Genomic DNA, 22332 nt, shown 5'->3' on the forward strand with positions numbered 1-22332 from the left:
GGCTGTCTAGTAAATATTTATTACACTGACATGAAGCAGGAAAATACTTTCCCTCATTTCCTACAAACACAGAATTAAAACAAGGACAGATGAAGCAACTTCAGTAGGGCCACACAGGATGTTGGAGAGAGAGAGAAAGAGATATTCTGAATCATTTGGATCTCAGCAAGTCTTTTAATTGCAAATCCTAAACAAAGTTTAAACACAGGAAAAAAGCAAGGAGGTCTGTAAAAGATCATTCAACAGACTAATTACTGAATTAATTTGGAAAAAGCAGAACAGAAGGTCTTTAACTTGACATGAATTCTTACCTAGAACATCTTTTTCATGTTCAGGGACGAGAACTTTCCATTTGGATTCCTCTGGATCACTGAAGTCAATGTTGATTAACCGATAATTTGGAGAATGGCGGTTTGTCTTGAAAGTGAACACTGTTCCTTCATTGGTGACATACTCATACTCGGCCTCAAAGTTATCTATCAGCTTCACCCATTGAAGAATTCCTGCAAGATCAGACATAGAATGTCAAGTCTTCCTCTCCTCAAACAAAACCTTTCAACACCTGAGGGCAAGGCCTTCCTGACAATTGCTGTAGGCGCTTTCTCAAACAATGGCGGTGACCAGAAGTAGTACAGCTATGGAAAAGCCAAAATGCATACCAAGTGGAAAAATGCCAGTTCACAGACATGTTAACATGACTGGTTTTGAGGAATTTTTAGCAAAATACACGCAACAATACTTTCAGAATTCTGGCTAGTATTTCACCAGCTTTCCTAAGGAGCTGCTGGAGAGCTCAAATGTTTGCTACAGAAATGCTTCTTCCACAGTGGCTGCTGAGAAGCCAATGCCATCGAGCACATCAGGTTCTCATCAAGGGAGTTCACAAGTGCCCCCTCCTACAGACTTTGAATGAAGGGCTGCAGCTGAGTTGAAAGACTGCACTAAGCTTTCAAGCTCAATTTTATTTTTAACAGCTTTTCTGAAATTATTATTTAATTATAAAGAAATGTTTGGGGATTTTAGTTCCTGCAAAAAATTTTACTTTGAATGGAAAGTTTTCCATTCTTCTTAAAAGCCCAGAACTTCTCCAGAAGAGAAATGATGCTATTGGAATGAGTACAATAAACTTCAACATAAGGAATTTCCCTTTCAACTCAGAAACAACATTCCTGAAATGCTGTTCTGCAGAAGCTTGTCACCACCAAAGGACTACTACAGTTAGCTAAAACATCTGTGTTTGAGAAGAATGAAATTGCTTTTTCCCTATCAAACTCCTAGAGTATCACAGTAAAAGAAGAGGACTTTTCTCAAACATGAATTACCTCAGTTTCAGACGGTGGTACAGAGTGGGTAGTACTGACTCAACCTGGAAATGGGATTTTAAGACTCCACTGCTTTTTATTCACATTTTCCTGTTTTTCAATAGGTTGAGAGGTTAGTAGAAAGAAAAAGCATCAAGGCTAGATAAGGTATGCAATATACTTGTTATATCTACAACCCAACCCATCATCCAAACTTACTATTTTAAGTATCATACTTTAGCTGTGCTGAAAAACCAGAATCCATATTGATATGTGAAACTAAAGCTCTTGTATCTTAAAATAACATTTAGTGTACTGTCTGCCCTTTTCCTAAAGCTACAGGTTGGGTCTTTGCTTTTAAGTATAAAGAAATAATCTGTTCATAAATCTGTTTGTGAAACTCTATAATGCAATGTTTGCATCAATATAAAAGCATTTCAGCTTATTTTATAGTATTAAAAGCTGAGCAGAATAATGCAAGTAGATCATAGCTGAGCTGTAATTACTGTAAATTAAAAAAAAGAAAAGAATAATTGAGGAAGCAATAAGATGACTAAGGTCATTTAAAACCCATTAGATGTAATAACAGAGTATAGTTCAGCCTGATACATTCATAAAGTTTGTATTTCTTAATTGCCATTTTGGTTTAAGGAAAACTTCCCTGTCTCTTTATGCAAAGTGATAGATAAGCCAAAAATTCTACTTTGCATACTGTTGTAATACAAACTTTCCAGATAATCCAGTCAACTTAGTATCCTGAGTGAATACATTGCCCAAATTTTGATTTTTGCTGAGATCCAAAGTTTTGCTCTTCTCAAGAGATTTCATGGTGAAGAAAAATCCTGCTAAGTCATTTCAGCTGCTGTGAGTTCTACAAAGAAAACCTGCTTTGATGCCCAGTAAAAGCAAATCCAGCCTACAGTGAACCCTGATAAACACCAGTGAAACCATTTCAAGATCCCAAGTCACATGCACAGGCATTTCAGTAAATAAAAACTTTAACTGCAGAGTAACACCATAACAATACTGGTATCTGACAGAATGAAACCATTAAACTGAAGAGCAAGATTTCATAAAAAGAAATTGCCAGACTGTTGAAAACCCCACTTTTTTAATGGCAAATGTGCACAATAGTTGTAGTCTCCATGAGTGCAACAGAACTTGGATTCCATGAAGAAAAAGGACAATAATGTGACATTAGGGATTTGTATCGCTTCCTTGCAACTCGTTCATCCACTCCCAAATGAACAGCTAGTAAAAAAGTGAGAAGGTTGATGTTCTACAGGGGTACACTTACTTGTTAGTATACAAAAACAAGAGCATCCATCTTACTAAAGTGGCTTTTATGTAGTCCTTAGAAGACAAATACTGCAGATGAAATACTTCTAAACCACTGTCTCACTGAAGTGGTTAAATACGCCAACATCTAATCCAGGATCAGAGGCGGTAACGAGGCAACTACAAGCAGCCCTTACACCAGACACATTATTACTGCACAGGGTATGTGCTGTAGTTTCTCCAGGGAGAGGAGGAAACCCTTTGCCATGACACAGATATCAGACATAAGAGGATGCTTCTTTATGGCTGGTTGCAGGTGACCTAGTTGTGGCTGTGACCGAAAGGATGTTCTAGCATTGCCTCAGATCCTCCTGCTTAGGTTTCTCCTTTGGGCTAGGAAAAACAACCTGGTGACAAACACAGGAAGTTCACTGGGCAGTAATATGGCTGAAAAGTGATGGGGACAGACACCATTTCTCCCCAGGTCATGCCAGTGGCAACACAAGGAAGGAACAGGCCCACAGAGCTCACTAGCATGGCACTGCCCCCCTGTCAAGCACTCTGGCCTTGCTTCTCAGTAACAAAAAGAACAGTAAGTCTGTAAGTTATGACTTCAAAAAGTACTTGAAAAACAAGGTGAAGCATGGACATTCAGTCCATTCTTCACAAAAAGACAGGAGGAGAGGGAGGAGTTGAAGAACTGGATCTTGATAAGACACAGGTTTCACCAGCAGCCCTCTGAGAACATGTCTTTGAGGAGAGTCACTGAGAAGTGGCATTTGTATAGTCTAAGGCTACTCTTAACACCTGTACCACTGAAGACTTCAGTTTAATCCACATAAGCATACAATGAGACAGATTTATTACATATAGGAAAAGCATGACAGTTTCCTGTATACTGCTGCTATACCCTAATCCTCTCCCCTGCCAGTCCTCCTATTAAAATACATTGCTGAAAAGATACAGATGGTTTTGCCTATATCCTTTGTACCAGTCAGTTATTCATCATCACATAACTGTATTACAATAGGAACTGCAGGTAGAATTCAGTGGACAGTAAAGCCATGCCACACAACAGAAAATCACAATCCTACAGAGCTAGGCTTCTGCAAAGGACAAAACAACATTCAGTGTACAGACAGAATTTTTAAACAAAGTTTTTGGACCCATAGAAGATCAAAAGAGAAATTGTATCAGTAAGCATGACAGAATAAGCCCTAAATCATGTACTGGCCTCTGAACATAGTAAAACATTCCTTGGTCTGCTGAGAGCTCTGTTTGATGAAGCAGGTCTGTAACTGAATGATGACAACTACAGGAGAAGGAAAAGCTAATCTGAACAAATTGATAACAGCATAAATTACCACAAGGTCTTGTTACCAACGCCCTTAGACAGAAAAGACAGAGTTGCTGACAGTCACTGTTAATCACTTCACAAAATGTTCTCAATACTTCCATATTTCATGTTTCATGGAAAGGCCAAACAATCAATTCATGGCAAATAACCTCTTGTCTGTGCCTGCTGGAGCGACAGGGTTTAATGGTAGGGTTATCTGACGCTGTCAAAAAAAGTTTTCAAAAGGCAAACACTTGCATTTGGCTTTTTTCATGTGCTCTAGCAATCAAAATTATCAGATGAAGATGTAAATGTTCATCTCCATAAATTCCATTGTGTCTTGACATTTTTTCTAGACAGTTTTTCTAGAAATGGGACAGTGCTGAGAAAGCTCAGGAAATGAACCAGGAACTTTGGCTCATAACAATAGGACAGGTTTTCTAACCCAAAGAATGATGCCACATTTTACTGTGGTACACACATTAAGTAAATAAACTTCTACTCAAGGAAAGATCATGATTTTTTAACTCCTCGATTTTCATAGAATTACAGAATATTTGGGTTGGAAAGGATCTTAAAAGCCATTTAGTTCCAACTACTTTGCCATGGATAGGGTCACCTTCCACTAGACCAGGTGCTCAAAGCCCTGTCCAACCTGGATTTGAACACCTCCAGGGATGGGGCAGCCACAAACTCTCTGACAACTGTTGTTTCACAGTACTAATCCACACTAGGTTTAATGTTCAGTAGAAGACAGATAATCTCATGGTACACAGCATAGATCAGATTGGAACAGACTGCTTCAGGGCCCGTGTGACACATTCATAACATATTCTGGGAACTGAACAGCAGAGTCCTTCACTCAGACATCTACTTCCACATCAGAATCTAATTTCTTTTTGAATCATGCAATACTCAGCTTGCTCTCAAGCTCTTGTTCTGAGCCAGGCAGCTAGTGAAAAGAACTCAGGGCTTTTTTCCTCTTTTTTCTTTAAAGCCACAAATATTTAATTGTCTCACTCCGGTCTCCAAAGGCAAGAGAGATTTCCAAACAATTTGGACTCTCTTTAAAAGCAAGATCTCTCTATGTCTTGGGACCTGACTTCACTTATAAACATCTGAGAGAGGGAATACTGGAAAGGTGATATTAGGATGTTCCTGAAAGGAATGAAACTTTTGTGTTTGTATTGAGAGGGTACCACTCATTTTGCAGATGATGGATGACAGCTACTCAATGATCATGGAAAGTTAATGTATTTGCCATCTAAAATATAAATAAATGGAAGGAAGCAATATTCATTCCTTTGAGTTAAAAAGTTCAGACATGTCAAGATATAATCAAAGATTAATTCAGAAGAAAGAAATCAAGCACTTTTATGAGCAGACATTTCTCAATCAGTTTCAAGGCTCCAGTTTTACTTCCACTGGGATAATCACTCAAAAGGCAGAAGAAGAGAATAAATATGATTAATTTTGAAGGAGTTATGCCCTCAGACAGCAGAACATAGCAACAGAAAAGCAGGCATCAAAGGTAATCTCTCTCCCCCACACTACACTTTCTCTAAAATAAACGAATAAAAGCACGAATACCTCATCTAAAAAATAACTTCATTATGAATATTATTTACCCTGGGGGTGTTCAAAGCCAAGTTGAATAAGGCCTTGAGTATAACCTGGTCTAATGGGAGGTGCCCCTGCCCATGGCAGGTAGGGTTGGGACTGGATGATCTTTAAGGTCCATTCCAACCCCTCAACAGTCTATGATTTTGTGATTTATATATGTAATGTCCAGTCAAACAGTAACAGCATGAAGATGTCCTTGCTCAAATTAACAGCAAGCTATTTAATTTCATAGAATAGTTTGTGTTTGAAAGGATCTTTAAAGGCCTATGCCAACCCCCTTGCAATGAGCAGCGACATCTTCAACTAGATCCAGTTGCTCAAAGCGCCATCCCACCTGAATTTAAACGTTTTCAGGAATGGGGCATCCATCACCTCTCTGGGGAACCTGTTCAAACGTTTTAACACACTCATTGTAAAAATCTTCTTCCTTATATCTAATCTAAAGCTACCCTTTTCTTGGTTTAAAACCACTACCACTTTTTGTATGGCAACAGGCCCTGCTAAAAAGTTTGTCCCCATCTTTCTTACAGACTCCCTTAAAGTTGAGAGGCAGCAGCAAGGTCTCCCTAAAGCCTTCTCTTCTCCACGCTGAACAACCACAGCTCTTTCAGCCTTTCCTCATAGGAGAGGTGCTCCAGGCTTCTGATCTTCATCATGGCCCTCCTCTGGACCCACTCCACCAGGTCAATGTCCTCACTGTGCTGAGGATCCCAGAGCTGGATGCAGTGTTTCAGGTGGGGTCTCATGAGAGCATGGCAGAGGCACAGAATCCCCTCCTGCACCCTGCTAGCCATGCTGCTTTGGATGCAGCCTACAATTGGCTATCTGGGCTGTGAGTACACATTGTCGGGTCCTGTCCAGCTTGTCATCCACCAGCACCAAGTCCTTCTCAGCCCCAGCAGGGCTGCTCTCAATCCCTTCATCCTGCAGCTTGCATTGATAAAGGGGGTTACTCCAACACAGGTGCAGCACCTTGCACTTGACCCTAAGGAACTTCATGAGGTTCCCAAGGGTCCATTCCTTCAGCTTCTCCAGGTCCATCTATATGGTATCCCATCCTTCAGGTGGGAAGCATCACTTGGCTTGATGATGTCTGCAGACTTGCTGAAGGTGCAGTCAATCCCACTGTCTATATAGCATCTCTTCCAGTACGGGACCCCCAAGTTCATATGGCCCCATCAGACCATAGACACTTGTCACCAGTGTCCATTGGGACACTGGGCTGTTGACCACTACCCTCTGGATGCGATCACCCATCCAATTCCTTATCCACCCAACAAGTCCACCCACCAAATTCGTATCTCTCCAATTTAGAGAGAAGGAAATTGTAGGGGATCACAAACGCCTTACAGAAATCCAAACAGATGACACTCTGTAGTGCTTTTATTGTTGCTAATTTTATTTGTTTTTATTGCTAATAATTTGCCTCAAAAAAAACCCATATAAAATATGTATTTTTACTTATATTTATGTATACATACAATTAAAAAATACAGTGACAAAACTCTGAAACTGACATTTAAGGGATATGAAACATTTTTATTAAACACTCTATTGTTGATCCTTCCACATATTTTTCAAGACAACTAATTTTTTTTCTCCCCATTTGTTAGGATACAATAGGCTTGTTTTGATATTCATTTCTGAAACTTTTTTTTAAAGTTACTTCTATCACAGAAAAGTTTTTCAGAAGATGGAAGAGTATTCTCCCTCCCACCACATTCCACTTTATAGCTGATGTCTGCTGTTGCCTCACCATCTCTTGTTCATTTTCATTACAAAGGTTTTGATCCACTTTTTCAGGCTACACAGCACATACTGACTCATCCCTTTGATGTGACTGTATATAGCACTGGTCATAGCTTATTTATTTATTTAGAGAGCCTGATAAATTGCAAGACTAAACTAAAACACAAAAGGTCAAACAATCCTATTTTCAACACTGAAGTGGACAAACATTACCTTTTTCCACCTGCCCTCAAGCCACATACATGCTTTCCTCAGTGTGGGGAAAAAAAGAACAACCTTCTAAACAAAAAACCAAAAACCTTCTGACAGATAGCCTTGCTCTTACATTCTTTCTTGCAATCTTTCTCTGCCAGTCTGGTACAAAGCAGTTCCAGCTGACAATGACTAAGCAACCAGCAAGCTGTGAACTTCTGTGTTTGCTCAATTTTTATCACAACTTTTCAAGCCAGTGGTTCTCAAGTATTTTTCACTAGCTCCTATTCCCCTACATATGTCCTCCCACCACCTCACACTGTTCCCACCAGACACAAACTACCAACCTCCAAGCAGCCCAGTACCCAAGCATAAGAGCCCCTACCAGTGTTCTCTCTCTGGAAAGCCTTGTACCTCCTACTTTAAACAAACCTGTCTCTAGCTTCCCTTTCCAATCCAATAATTCAGGTGTGCTTTCCCATTAGCCAACTCGGTCAGCTTTTTGCATTCCAGAAATCACTGCAGCCTTTCATTAAGGCTATGCTTCTATGTGCCCAGAGGTTATAAGAAGAGCCACCTCTTCTGCTCCCCATGCTGGTTTATATCCTTTCTTTTTTCCCTCTGTTCTCATGCTTCAGGTCCCCCCAGGAAAAGCAAAGTGGGGCTCTGCCCAGAACTCTGAGTCAGTAACTCACAAAACAGTGCTACAGCACTCACAAGAGGATCCTGATTTTTTTATTTCCTAGCTGCTACCACAATACAAAATAAAGAAAAAGGTCAATATTAAGGACAACTTCAACAAGACCAATAGGCAATGTCATGCTGGTTTAAGTTCATAGCCAAGGGTGATTAAATAGCTTTCATTTATTTCTTCTTGCACACCCAACAGACTGGTGCTAAATTCCTTTTCCACTGCACCAAATCACATATTCAAAAGAGTAAACAGTCAAGGCTGACAATCTAATCAAAAAGAGACAATCTCATTTCTCAAGAAAAAGGAAAAAACAAAATTACTACCAGGCACAGAAGCATGAAGAGACATGCTACAAAAAAAACCCCACTGTTTTTGCAGTTTGGTTGGGGTTTTTTTTGGTTTGGTGTTTGGTTTTTTTTGGTTGGTTGGCTTTTTTTTTTGTTTTGTTTTGGGGTTTTTTTTGGTAAGGTGTACAAAAAGGTTTGCTAATATATAATAGCTTGATTACTGTGTATCCAGCTGTTTGGCTACTATGAGGCATTTTCAGTATACTAAGAACAGTTAAGCAAGGTGATTAATGAGAGTTTTCTTGTTTGACTGGTTCAACAAACAAGCAAACCTGAGTGCTGTATGTACTATGGAAGACAAGTGTGATAAAATAGCTACTAAAAATTGTGCCTTACAGTGCTCAGCTGCTGGGTAAATACATGTGTTTTTTAAGAAATACTTAGCATTAGATCACTTTTAAATGTTTGTAACAGGAGTCAAGAGTTGAAAAGCCTACTAGCAGCTTAGCAAGATAAGTAGGGAAATCTGGAGTCTTGAATGAGGGATAACCTGGACATGAACCCACAGTGCTGTTCTTCCTGACCCAACAGGCACTGCACTCCTGCTACTGATTCATAAAGCAAAATTATACCATACCAGCTGGCTATGGTCAGTACCATATCAGTTGGCTGACAGAGTGGTCAAATCCAGACAAGAATCCCATTATTTTGTCCCTGATCTTTCAAATCCTCACCCCATAAGGAAGTAAAGAGGCAAGCACAAAGGGAAGAGCTCCCATATCCACAGTTACTTGAAACAGAGTACAGCAAGGGAATTACCCCAAAAGCTTAAAGAGCAACCAGCTGTCTTCTCCCAGTGGGGTCTTCTCCCAGCATTGTCTTGCCACAATACTGTGAATTATGACAGGTCTTGAGAAAAGCAGTACTTGTAAAACACTGATATGAGCTAATAAAAACTTTTTTAGAAAGTGTGTTTGGTTAGTTAGTTGTAAACATAAAATTCCCATCAGTAAACCTGGCCATTTCTAACAAAGAGTTTTGTCACAAAAACTGTGCCACAAACTGGGTTAACCTGGTGGAATTCACAAGAGGCCTGTGATAGTAGGGGAGGAGGGAAAACAATACCTCCCCAAATCTCTTATCTTTTCAGACTAATTTAAAATCCCCATTAAAATGAAGCTATTATGTACTTGTCACAGGTTACTTACCACAGTGATTTTCTATTCTAAAAAGGAGCATTCTTGGCACAAGTAGCTCACAATGGCCCACTTAAAAACCCAGCAAACAACCTGAACATTTGAAGAGGAAAATGACTCAGTCTGTATACAGTAGAAACCCTGTGAAGAGGGGAAGGGAAGCATGAAGAACATTTTAGCTAATCTGGGAGGCAGAAAAGATGCTCAGATGCTCCCTGTACAGTTCATGGAAAGAAACAGAAACACTGCAGTGTAGATTATCTTCTGGGGAAAACAATCTGACAAGGATTATCACAGGAGACTGCACTGCAAATTTGATTAATCTACAGCTGTTGACAAAAATATGACATACAGTAAAGGGGGAAGACCTATTGACACACCTAAATTTTTAGATGTAGAAACAGACAAGTTAAATCCTTTTAAGTTTCCTAAATATTTAGAAATACACTTCTCTCATTTATTAGATGTGATCTCCATTCAGAGACAAGATGATTTCCCACTCAACGCAGGGCAAATTAACTTCCACTGAGCCACAGCCTGAGAAATACATGAAGAATCAATGAATGCACAGGACACAACTTTCTTCAGTACAACAGAACTAATAAAGTGTCATGCTTCCAGAGGGTCTTTGATGACATCATTATCACCTCACTTATTATTTAAAGGGAGTATATGCAAAAAGAAGCAACAACTCATGCTGTGCAGGAATGAAATGCATTAACTCAAGATTACTAAAGCAATAATTAAGTGGCAAATATTGGACAAACCACGTTTCATAAAAAGTTAACTTGTGAGAAAGTTAAACCAGAGGTTTCCAATTCATCAAAGCAATTTACTTTGGATTGTTAGCAGAACCATTCTGTTCCGTTTCTTCGTGATTCTTGTGGAACAATCCGAGTCTTCCCTTTCAGCGTCTGATTGAAAAGGTGCAAATTTACTTTTTTATTTGTATTGTCTAGACAGACAGCAAAAATGGGATAGGCATGTAATTGAGCATAAATATGGAAGAATTTCACAATTTAAGAAGGCAAAAGAGGGTTTTACAGTTTTGTTTTTTTGATTGAATGTGCTTATCTGCTTAGATGAATCTATTCAAAACAGCCACAAACTGTTCAATTTATTTGACATTTAAAAAGAAAATATTTTCTTGCAATAAAAACATGCCGTATATCAATAAGAGCAAAAACGGAAGACTAAACATTCCTTTCACCTACTAGGGCACGAAATATTTGAGCTCCTGTAAGCTTGTTATGGGCTATATTGTGTTCCTTGATGATTCCCACAGTAGCTGACTCATCCCTGAATTCGCTGCCATCTTCCAAGTTCTATCAGGCAGATATTTATTAAGCATTTTCTATTTCCACACATGAAACATACTGTTTAATTCTGCACTCCTGTTTCTCCTCTCTTTTCCCAAGACAGATCCCCCCTTTATCACCCTGCTTCTCCACTCTACCCTGCAAATTTAAGTAAAATAATTCAACCAGCTACTGTGCTCTTTGAGGGAAAAGGACTTTTTTTGTCTCTCAGACAGACAAAATAAAACTTTATTCTGAGCAAGTAGGTCTCTTAACATATAGGTAAAAATATTTTTTAAAAATTGTGCCATGTTTCTAATCTACAGGAAGTTAGAAACAAAGCCCACAAATGAGCTACCCAGCCTTAATTCTAACAACCCTTAAGTACAGCACATTTACTCTTTCTAAATGATGACTTTACAATACAAATAATTTCAGAACTATGAGAAATTTGTTGACACCAGACTTGAAATGTTTAATGAGTATTTAATTTCCCATATGTTCAGCTGTGTGCTAAAGTAGACTAGTTCAGGTAAATCAAACAAGTCCCCCAAAATTAAAACAATAATGAAAAACTACATCAATAAAGTCTATACATGAAAGAGACGGCTTAAACTTTTATTTAATCATATGAAATCTGCCACCTCCCAACCTCTCCATATCCAGTGCAATATTGCCAGATTGCCAGTTTTCCAAATTTTTAAGTCCTCAGTGAAATGAGAAAAATTATAAAAACAATCACTTCTTCTAAATAACCTGTACAACATACCATCAAAGGGATCTAAACTATGAATCATTTCATGGAAACACAAATGGCTTTCACTGAATGCAAGGGCCTCAACCTAGAAACCACAATATTGCTATTCAGTACAAGAAGAGTTAGTAACAGGTAACTAGCCTATGAAATGTCTATGACAGGAATAGTTTATTATTGTGATCCCTTCATAGTTGAGGGAAGTGCTAACCTTTGTTTTGCTCCATCCAGACAAGAGAAGTCAGGTCTGCCTATTCATCTTTGCTGCTACAGCCAGGATGCTGCTGCAGAATGACAGTCAGTACATTGAGCACCAGAGCCTCTACAACCATAGTGTGGCTTTAGTCCATAAATACACACATGTGCATTTATCTTGACCTGCTGCTCAAACAGGACTTAAAATCTGAAGTATCTCAAAGTTAAACAGTGTAAAGGACACTTCTATAACCAGCCTCTGTGGGATTTTAAAGGACAGGTCCAAACACTGGAAGTGATATAAGGAACATAGATGTAAGAGGTCTATTACAGAAGGAGGAAAAAAAAACAGTAAGAAGGGAACAGAACAACCTAAGTACAAAATTACTACAAGATTGTAATACCAGTTGTGTCCCTTCAGTTCTGAGGTACATTCCATATATTAGGTCCTTTTGCCTTGATTACTAGCTCTTACTTTTTTTCTCTTCATTACAAAACCATAGTCCTGTCTCTTGACAGAAGCTTTCCTTGGTCAATCAGTTTCAACAATCTAGGTAACAGTTTAGTCAATATCACCTTAATAAGGTGTTAAAAATGTAAGTAACTAAGAATTCAATGGTCATTTTCAGCTTTCAGTTGCAAATTCAGACTTACTTGCACCTCTGTCTTCAGCAAGCGCCTCTCAGATATAAAAGCATTTTGACTGAAATAATCAGAGCCTCTCCAATGTTATTTCACCTCTTTATGGTCACTAAGTTGGAGTTTCACTGTCACATCACTGTCCTTAAAACAGCATCTCTATCAGATAAGTTACCTGCTAGATCCCAGGCTACCTATAATATCATCCATTTTCTTTCATTTTTCAATTTCCCTCATTCCCTTTTTGCCAGTCAGTACAATTTCTGAAATAACTAATATTCACTCAAATAGTCCTGCAACTAGATCTCTTTTTTTTCTGACATCTTCACAAACATCTGTGTCTTAATCAGATCATTTTCTCTCTCCCTTCAACTTTGTACTTTTTTTCAGATGCCACAGGAGAAATGTTGCCGCTTTAATTTTTTCAAGTTTCTTTCAGTTCCGTGGTATTTCCCTTTTCCTTTTTCTCCCTTTAATGTTAGAAGCATGTGAACTACAAGCCATGGGCACCTTTTGCAATCAGCACAGGGGTCCAAATCTGTCCAGAGAAATACTTGTATTTCACATGGACTGAATCATCCTGAAGGAGCACAGGAGAGCAGAAGCCTCAGCTAATGGTCTAAACAGGTACATTCAGTCCATCATCTTATCCCATCTACAGTCCAGAGGTGATTCTCTCTTTATCTCCAACACAGAATTTGGCAGTGACCAAAGTCCTTCATTAGAGCAGAAGGTAAGAAAATTCATTAATCATCTCATCCACTTTGGGTCTCAAAGCAGTCAATGATGTAACAGCTGTTGGATGAACATGTGGCTTAGAGCAACTTTGCCTTGTTGTCACATACCCAACTCAGCTAATAGCCCATTCAAGGAAACAGGTTTACAAATTTAAAACCAAACAGCATTACCCCATTTGTCCACCCCATAGGTCCTTTAAATTATACACCTCTCTATCAGCCAGTATTACTTGCCTGTGATAATCCAGTGCATTTTCCCAGTTATAGCTGTTAAACTTTATTTCATCTCTGAGAACACACTTGTCTAACACACTATGAATTGATCTATGACTTACAGCTGTCACTTCTGGGAAAAATCAGAATAGAAAAGAGGTTGTTTAAGGAGCTCTCTAGAAATGTAACTGTGCTTATAACTGCTCCTTCTAATCCACAGGTGGGTTCTGAAATTTCATCATCTCAGGTCACCGTAAACAGATGCACAGGAAGGGTGAATCTTAAAACTCTTCTTAAGAGAGTACAACACATAAACAGAGTCTTGTATGCAATGAAGAGACGTAAGTCTCTGAACTCTGGAAATAGTGGAACCTAGTGGTGCATGGCTTTGTATAAAGTCATTTGACACTCTAACTCAATTTATATTGTGATTCAACATAAACAGAGTGTCATCCAAGAATTCACACAGAAGAGAGATGTTACGAATATCAAAGTTGGAAGACAAATCTTCATTGACTTTCATACCTCTGATAATCCACAGGGGAGAGAACTTTGACTGAAAGTGGCTTAAGTCTAGGATGATAAAAATTTCTTCTGAAGCCTTCTCCACATCTCAGGTATCCATAAGGGTGCTCATTTGAGTGAATTTTCAGGGTATAACAAGATTAAATTTATGCCACAAGCTTATGTTCTCACCTCTGGCTGGCCAACTGACCTCCCACACACTCTTGTGAGAGTTGGACCACTGGGACTCCTGCATTATTCCATTACCACTGATTGCATTTGGGAGCCAATACCTCAAAAAGCAATGTGGGATTAAGCATCTCTTATTTCTGTAGAAAGCAGGCTGCAATTAAGGAACAGGAGACATTCATCCATACACATCCAAGAGAAAAACCAATGATTCAGCAGCAATTCTAGGTTATCCCATTCTGTACTATTGCTGCACTGTTGTTCACCTGATTACGCAAGGCAAAAATATCCTTGCAGGTTAGACAACCCAGTAAACAGAGCTTTAAACCACAAAAACAGGAGAAAGAGATTTCTCAACAAGGAAGATGTGGATGGGGTAGGCAAGCCAAGGGCCCGGGTGACAAGAATGAAAGAGACACAGCAATCAACGAAACAGAGCTGAAGTGGAATTTCTCCAAGCATAGGCATGTAAAGAAGGAAGTGCCTGCAGAACAGCCTCATGGAGAAGCCTCTCAAGCCTGTACTGAGGAATCAGCATGCCTGGGTGCCTGCTTGAACTGCCTCTACACTGATGCACACAACGTGAGAACAAACAGGAGGAGTTAGAAGTCTGTGTGCAGTTTCTGGACCATGACCTCATTGGGATCATGGAGACATGGTGGGATAGCTCACAGGACTGCCATGCTACAATGGATGGATAAAGGTTGTTTAGTAAGGACAGGTTGGCAAAGTAAGGAGGTGAGTTGTCTTTTATGTGAAAGAACAGCTGGAATTTGTGGAGTTCTGCCTTGGGACAGTTCAGGAGATGGTCAATAGCTCATAGGTTAAGATTAAAAGGCAGACCAGCACGGGTACTACTGTAGTGGTATATGCTGTACAGCACGTAGTAGTAGTCTACTGTATGCAGTAGCATATGCTATAAACTTCCTAATCAGGAAGAAGCAGATGATGCCTTCTTCAGACAACTGGAAGAAGACTCATGTTGACAGACCATTCTCCTTATGGTGGGAATTCTAGCCACTGTAATGTCTTCTGTGTGGAAGGACAACACAAGCAATCCAGAATTCTACAGTGCCTTGATGATAACTTCCCAAGGTGATCATGAAACCAAAGAAATAAAGGTGCCCTGCCTGACCTGATATGTACAAACAAGGAAGAATTGGATGTGCATGTGGAACGTGTTCGCAGCCTTGGCTTAAGTTTGGTTGTAGACAAGTCAGTAGTATTGTACTCTCTTTAGCCTGAAATATTCTTTCAACAAACAAGAGAACAAGTTTCTTCAGATCCAATATTCAACAAAGAGCTATTGCTGTATTTATTCTGTTTCCAAAGTTTCTGAAGAGAGAAGCTGCAAGAATCAAAAAAGCTAAGTTGTGTTCTATACAAAACACATACTGAGGAATACCTTTCAGTAATCCAATACTCTGGAAATACAAAAACCACCAATCAATAAACCAGCTAACTATGCCAACCTTCAACAACAGCCATATGGAGTAAAGTGCCATACTTTCAGCTCATACCATTGCGGCTACAAAGCCCAATACACAAAACCAAAGGCTACTCCAACTAGAAGGCAAGGAAGGAGCATTTCATGAAAGCACATTTGAAATACAAGTTGACACTTCCACTGTAACAACAGTGATGCTACCAAATAACCCTGGAGGACTTTTGTGTATTTCCTAGTACTAGACACAGAAGAGAAATGTTATCTATAAGCCAGTTAGCATTTTTTTGCAAAAAGTATCAGCACTTGAAGGGACATATGTGAAATTTTTAAAATATGAAAAAAAGTTTAAACATGGAAAAGTATTACTGGTGTAGAATGAAATAGAACATACACTGGTACGGCTGCTTATACTATTCCAATTTTTCCTTGTGACCTTTTAAATAAACTACAGAACTAAGAATGGAGTTTTTCATCTACTCATACATAACATACATACATACTCATACATACATAACAGAAAATGGAATGATAGTAGTGTTTATTTCATCCATAAATTATTATTTTATCCTTAATTTCTCCATTAAGGTAGCTAAGCAATAGACATATTTAAATATATATATATTCATTCAAACATAAAGTATTTCTAATTTCATTTTGTCTTAAAAGGAAGCAAAACTTAAAAAGCAACACATACCTGATATACCCTGAGACTCTTTCTGTAGATCACAGTACCACAGTCTGTTCACTGGATCACAGCCTTCTCTGATAGACAGCAAGACATATCGACCATCATCTGACACCTGTAAGAAGTTACAGAAAAATCAAAGACAATTCACTCTCTAAAAAAAATACCGACTTCAAAAAGTGAGTTCACACACGCAGAAAAATGTAGTGCCTACAACCACATTATCAATTATCTGAGGAAGCTTCTTGGTTCGCTTTTGCACATGCATGCGTACACACACCCCAGAATTTCTGAAATTGTGTCTGCTAGCACAGAAAGTCATCAATTAATCCTTCTTGCTACTCAGGCTTTGCAAACATACCCCATTTCTTGACAAAGCTTTTGCAAGTCCAACAAGGAAAGGCAGGAAGTAACAAGAAGTCATCAACTTAAAGTCTCCCTCTCCTGACTGAGCTGTTTTGAGCATATTCCAAAATTACTGTATCTTGATGTTTTATCAACAGAGCTGATAGAGAAGGCTGTTTCCTGTCCACATTGTTATGACCATATCTAATGGAAATTTAAGCCCCCAGTCACAAAATAGGAATCTGGCTTCTGGAAATTTTCCACTTGGCACTATACACATCTTCAAAACAATTCTTACACATATACTGTAATTACTTCTTAGATATATTTCAGTTTACATTTGCAACACTAGTTATGCAAAATATCTGTAGAATGAGTTACCCAAAATAAATTTCGTAAGAATTAGGTTCTAATTATACTGCTATTTCAACAGATCCACAAGAATGGGACCTAGCAGAACAGAAACAAATCTCAGTGTATGAAAGTTAAAAAAACTCCAACAATCACACACTCCTTGAAACAAAAACAATCCTCAAATGAGTGTTTCCAAATCGTATTTTTACAGGCATTTTGTTAAGAGTTAATTATACCATGAATAAAGTCCATACAGTCAAAAGCTCACAAGACAAACAGAAAAGAACACCTAAGATTCCTACTGTAGCCAAAAACCACCCCATTATATGAAATGGCAAAGACATCTTTAACAGTGCAGCCTGAAAAATTGAGATATTTTGCCTCCTTCCTTGAAACAGGTATATCTGGAAATGGAAACCAAGATTGGGTGATCTTTCTTGAAAGATGCATCTTCAGTGGTTTTAGATAAGCAATAATTGCAGGTGTCAATTTTAACTAAGAAAATGACTGCAATATGCTGCTTAAGCATCTGTCTGTACTCGTGAAAGCACCAAGTTTCCTTCACTTCCTCACCAACGGAAAAACCATACAAATTAATTTTAAGTTTTATATAAAAGTACAAATTTCAGTTAACCTCAAGAGTAAATTCTTTTACTCATGGTCAGAACCCACATAAATTTATTCTTTGATTCTGTGAGTAAAACAGTTAGAGAAGACTGATAACTTTACTCAAGAAAGAACAGAGATTTGCAAATTTCTGATGTTTTTGCAAGGGCAATTCAGAACCTCTGATGACAGCAAATCTGAGTACATCTAATTTTTCCTTCCATATTCCCAGCTGGACTAGTTAAGAGTTGATAGCAGTTTATGTTTAATTTGAAGTAAGAATTCCCGAAGTATCTTGCTGGTGGGATACCAATTACGTCTGTCTCTATCACTAAAGCTATTCTTATACCAGTGAGTTCTACAACCCAAAGGAATTTGACAGAAACAGGACAAGACAGTTGACTGCAGCAAGCTAAAATGTTCAGTATTATACTGCAGATTTAGACATCCACATTGCAAAGTTACAGTTTGATGAGCAATCTTGGCAGCAGCATCATCTTATGCAGTCTCCACCTCTAGCTCTTCCTACTGCTATAGTTGCTTGTGTCCATGCAAGTTCATTCCCCATGTCGTGCCAGTACAAGCATCCACCATTTGTGAAGTAAACCAGTTTGGGGAACTGATCTAACTGAAAAAATGGGATGTTAAAGCAAATTATAAAACCCCCAAAAAACAGAAAAGAAAAAAGAGTCCAGAGGAAAAAAAACACCCAAACAAACAAAACAAACAATCCAGGAGGGGAAGGAGAAAGAAAAAGGAAAAACCCCCAAACAATCCACAATAAAAAAAGAAGACTAAAAGAAGCCCCTCTGCCAGATTAGTATCTCAATCAGTTCACTGTTCAGTTGCACAAATCGCCAAGCTAACACACAGCGTCCAACAGCTGGAAACATGAATAATGGGGGCAGAGATTGCTAAAGGCAGCTCATATTGCAGCATTGAGGAATGTGTAATCACAGCCCAAATGCCACTGACCCTACACTGTAAACAGACAAGAGCCTGGGTTTCAGGATGGCAAAAGGAAATAGGATTTACCAACTATCATTTGGATTGTTCTTATACTGCTACATCATCTTCATGAGCTGAGCTGCAATCCTTGCTCTTGGCTCACAAATTTATGAACTGAAATTTTATACTAGTACCTCATTCAAATCTCAGAATTCATTCATGGTTCAGCATAAGGGAGACAGCTGCAATGTCAGACCTGTTTCCCACATTTAAGATGAAAAGGAAACATAGCTCAAGAATTTCAGAGAGAAATCTGGAATGCCAGTCAGTGCACATTTCTCTCATTAAAATAATTATTATAATTTCAAACAACACCCACTGGTAAAAGGTAAGCAGGTTATAAAGCAATTGCAATTCTTAAAACAACATTAAGTATGTGTCAAAACAGGACAGAAGAAATCCTGTAGCCTTTCAACTGGAGCTTTTAAAAACCTGCAGCATAACAATGATTTTACTGGCATAACACAGCACTAATCCCTAACTCAGCACTAGTAAAGGAAGGATTATTTCAAGAGCTGATGTTGGTATGTAGCTTTTAGTTTCACTACAACTGTCATTCAGTGAGTTGGCAATTTTGAGTTGTTAGATCTATTATTTCTTAAATATTTGTTGTGACCATATTACACCACACCAACATACACAACAGTATCACTAAGCTAGCTGTACTCCCAAGTACTATTTTATTTGGTCTTTCAAGCATCAAAATCTTTAAATCCTCCTTTATAGAAGAGTTTTGGTTTATAGTAGGGGCTTTTTTTGTGGGTTATTTTTTTACCTAGTAATTTTGTTTCAATGTTACCTGTTCTCTCCATTTTGATGAAAAGTAACCACTGCTTAGCCAAACATTAAGAGTAATTTACACGTCACTTCAATATGGCAATGAGCACCAAAATAAGAAAAATTAATTAAAGACTAATTAGTAAAAACAATCTTCTAACCACTCAAATATTTTCTTTTGTTACAAAATACAACTAAGTCATTATACAAGCCATATAAGGAACCCCAAAGGGTTATGAGGATCCACAGCAAAAGAAAAGTTAAATATTTTGTCTAACAGCAGCAGCACATATCAGACCAAAAATTCGTACATAATTAAACAAACAACAAAAGAATGAACAGGAGAAAGCTGTCAGGTTTTTAGACTTCCTGACTCTATGTATCACTCTAAAATGTCAATATGAACAATATTAGAGTGCTCTACTTTCAAGTCATGTGCATCCCAACAGTGAATATTAATGCAAGTTCTGTGAACACTACGTGGGGCAGTCACCACTGCCAGTCTCAGGATAAGGAAGAGCTCTCTATATTTAGTTCACAAATAGGGGCCCTTAGAGTGCATCATATTATATTAAGGCAGCTATATACACAAATCATTCCTTTATAGACAATAAATTAAAAGTTTTACTACCTTTGCCCTTTTTTATTATCAAGGTGGAAAAAACCTAATAACTGTGTAATTTGTTTCTGTGTAAAAAGGTACTAAAAATAAAACAAAAAAAAATTCAGTTATTAGATCCTATGCCCGTGTTGAGAAAAAGATAAACCCTCCTCCTAACTGCAGCCATTAACACTGTGGTAATCTACAACCTGATCTGCATCTGCAGTTATTTCACAAACTACTGCTCTTCATGCACTGGTGCCCTTTGCATATGAGACAGCACTGGCATTGCTATCCAATGCACTTCCAATGAAGCACAGCAAATGAATTATGTTAAAAAAAAAAAAAATCGAAGTTCACAAAAAATCAACAGACAGAATCAAAGCCTTCCAACAGAGCTAAAAGGTCAAATTACTAACTGAACACCATGTATCCAGCCAAGAAAGATCAAATAATCCAGAAAAAGAAAGATGTGTGGCAATAAAGATGCAGCCATGCAATGCATTAACAACTAGGAACTAAAAACTCATTGCATCAATAAGCTGCATTTTAACACTGCTACAATTTTCAACTATATGCTATGGATGTAACAGCTTAAAACCACCCAGAGCGAACTAGACTAGACTAGATTTTTTAAAAAATACTTATTTAGGACTGCACCCAGTCACCACAATAAAACACACTCATGACAGCAGTTACCTCCTCAACTTTAGATATATGCTGCACAAAGATTTTGCATAACACCACTGACCCTGGATATAACTCGACTAAAAATAATTCACAGGCAAGAAACTTTTCACTTGCTGAAGAAATTACCTCTTTTCTTATTTATGAGTATTTTAAAGCTTTCTATCAGATGAACAAAGGAAAATATTAAGCACAAAAATCCAAAAAGTACGTGGCTTCTACAGAGAAAAAAAAATACTGTAAACATTTGGCAAGTAAAGAGCAATTACACTGTCTGAACAGCCTCAAGTGTTCTAATACCACAGATGTGCACATGCACCTGTGCCACAAAGATCTGCCTGCATGATGACAAAGAACCCCCACAGTAGTCTCCCAGCCTTTCAAATTCCACTTTTATTATCTCAGTTTTTAATAGAAAAATCGAAGTTATTTTCTTTCCTAGAATAGGAAACAGTGTTTTCATTAAATGATTGTAAAGGGTTGTGGGGTTTTGTGGGTTTTTTTATGGGAGTTGAGGGGTGTGGTACTGGTTTGTTGTTTTTTTAATGAAGAGAACATAAAGCTGTGTTCTGATACTATCTTTGCAGTGGTGCCAGAAAGTCACTGAAGCTTGCAAATAGCTCCTATCACATTTTATGTTTCCGCACTCTTTTGAGACGTTGAGGATTGGGGCATGAACTTCCTCTCACAAAGCAACCTCTTGGGACTGTCTGCACAAACCAAGCCACCTGAAGCTGCTACTCTCAGGCTGTAAAGGCTTTGTTTTGTTTTCTGTTTGCAGAGTACTGGTCAGAATCAACTAGATTTCAGAAGCCCTAGTGATGGGTGATCACAGGAATGCATAATTTCAGGATGAGGTCCAACAGAATCCCCTTCCTACATTCTGAGGCACTGACACACTTTATGCAGGACATGGACATGGTTATATGTAAACAACATTCTGATGTATTCTATCCACCCACTCCCCAGGTTAGAAAATTTGCTCTGGGCATTAATTCAAATTTCTTATTCCAGCTGGGTTTTTATTCTTGGATTTTAGATATGATGTCCAGTATAAAGAACACTTCTATTCTGAACATATCCTTTTGAGCGTCTGCTAAGTTTGGGGTTAAAGGAGCACTACCAAAGCCAGAGAACTGGGATTTTGAACCTAGATCATTGTGCTTATGACTATTTCAATTCCAACAAGACACCAGGCAGCCTTGTTCAGAAGAGGAACACAGCAACCATGTACACACATATTTACATGCATTCTCTTTCCTAAGCCTAGCACAGAATAAAATCAGTAGCCTTCTGAGGTGACAAACATCACACACAATTTTTACTGTGGCTTTCAGCTTGTTTTTGAGCAATGAAAGCACCAAAGCATCTGGAACCTAACTATGTAGGAGATTATCATATACCACAGTCCCATGTGCAGCCACGATTACCTGCCTCTTTCTTAATAGCAAAACTCCCCAGGCCTACTGCCAGGGCTGTAGGAAGATTCTCATACTAGGCTTCTATTCCAGATTCAGCCTTGACTAAGACAGTGTAAGGCTTTAGAAAAATTCCCACAACCCTGTTTTACCCAGCAGTGTGTCTCACTCGAGCAAACTGACAATGTTTTCAGCCTTTCCCCTCCAGGCTGCTCACTC

The 22332-nt window shown here is 38.4% G+C and overlaps 1 protein-coding gene across 1 annotated transcript in view; it reads right to left on the bottom strand.

Moving 5' to 3' along the window:
• PREP (prolyl endopeptidase) overlaps positions 1-22332 on the bottom strand; it is a 96471-nt gene that overhangs the window by 48931 nt on the left and 25208 nt on the right. Inside the window, exons 7-8 of the mRNA XM_008637920.2 lie at positions 16327-16432; positions 312-503 (exon numbers count right to left, since the gene is read on the bottom strand). Coding sequence (XP_008636142.1) covers positions 312-503; positions 16327-16432 — 298 coding nt within the window. The remainder of the gene's footprint in view (positions 1-311; positions 504-16326; positions 16433-22332) is intronic.

Source organism: Corvus brachyrhynchos, unplaced genomic scaffold, assembly GCF_000691975.1.
Source record: "Corvus brachyrhynchos isolate BGI_N302 unplaced genomic scaffold, ASM69197v1 scaffold14, whole genome shotgun sequence".
Classification (NCBI taxonomy): Eukaryota; Metazoa; Chordata; class Aves; order Passeriformes; family Corvidae; genus Corvus; species Corvus brachyrhynchos.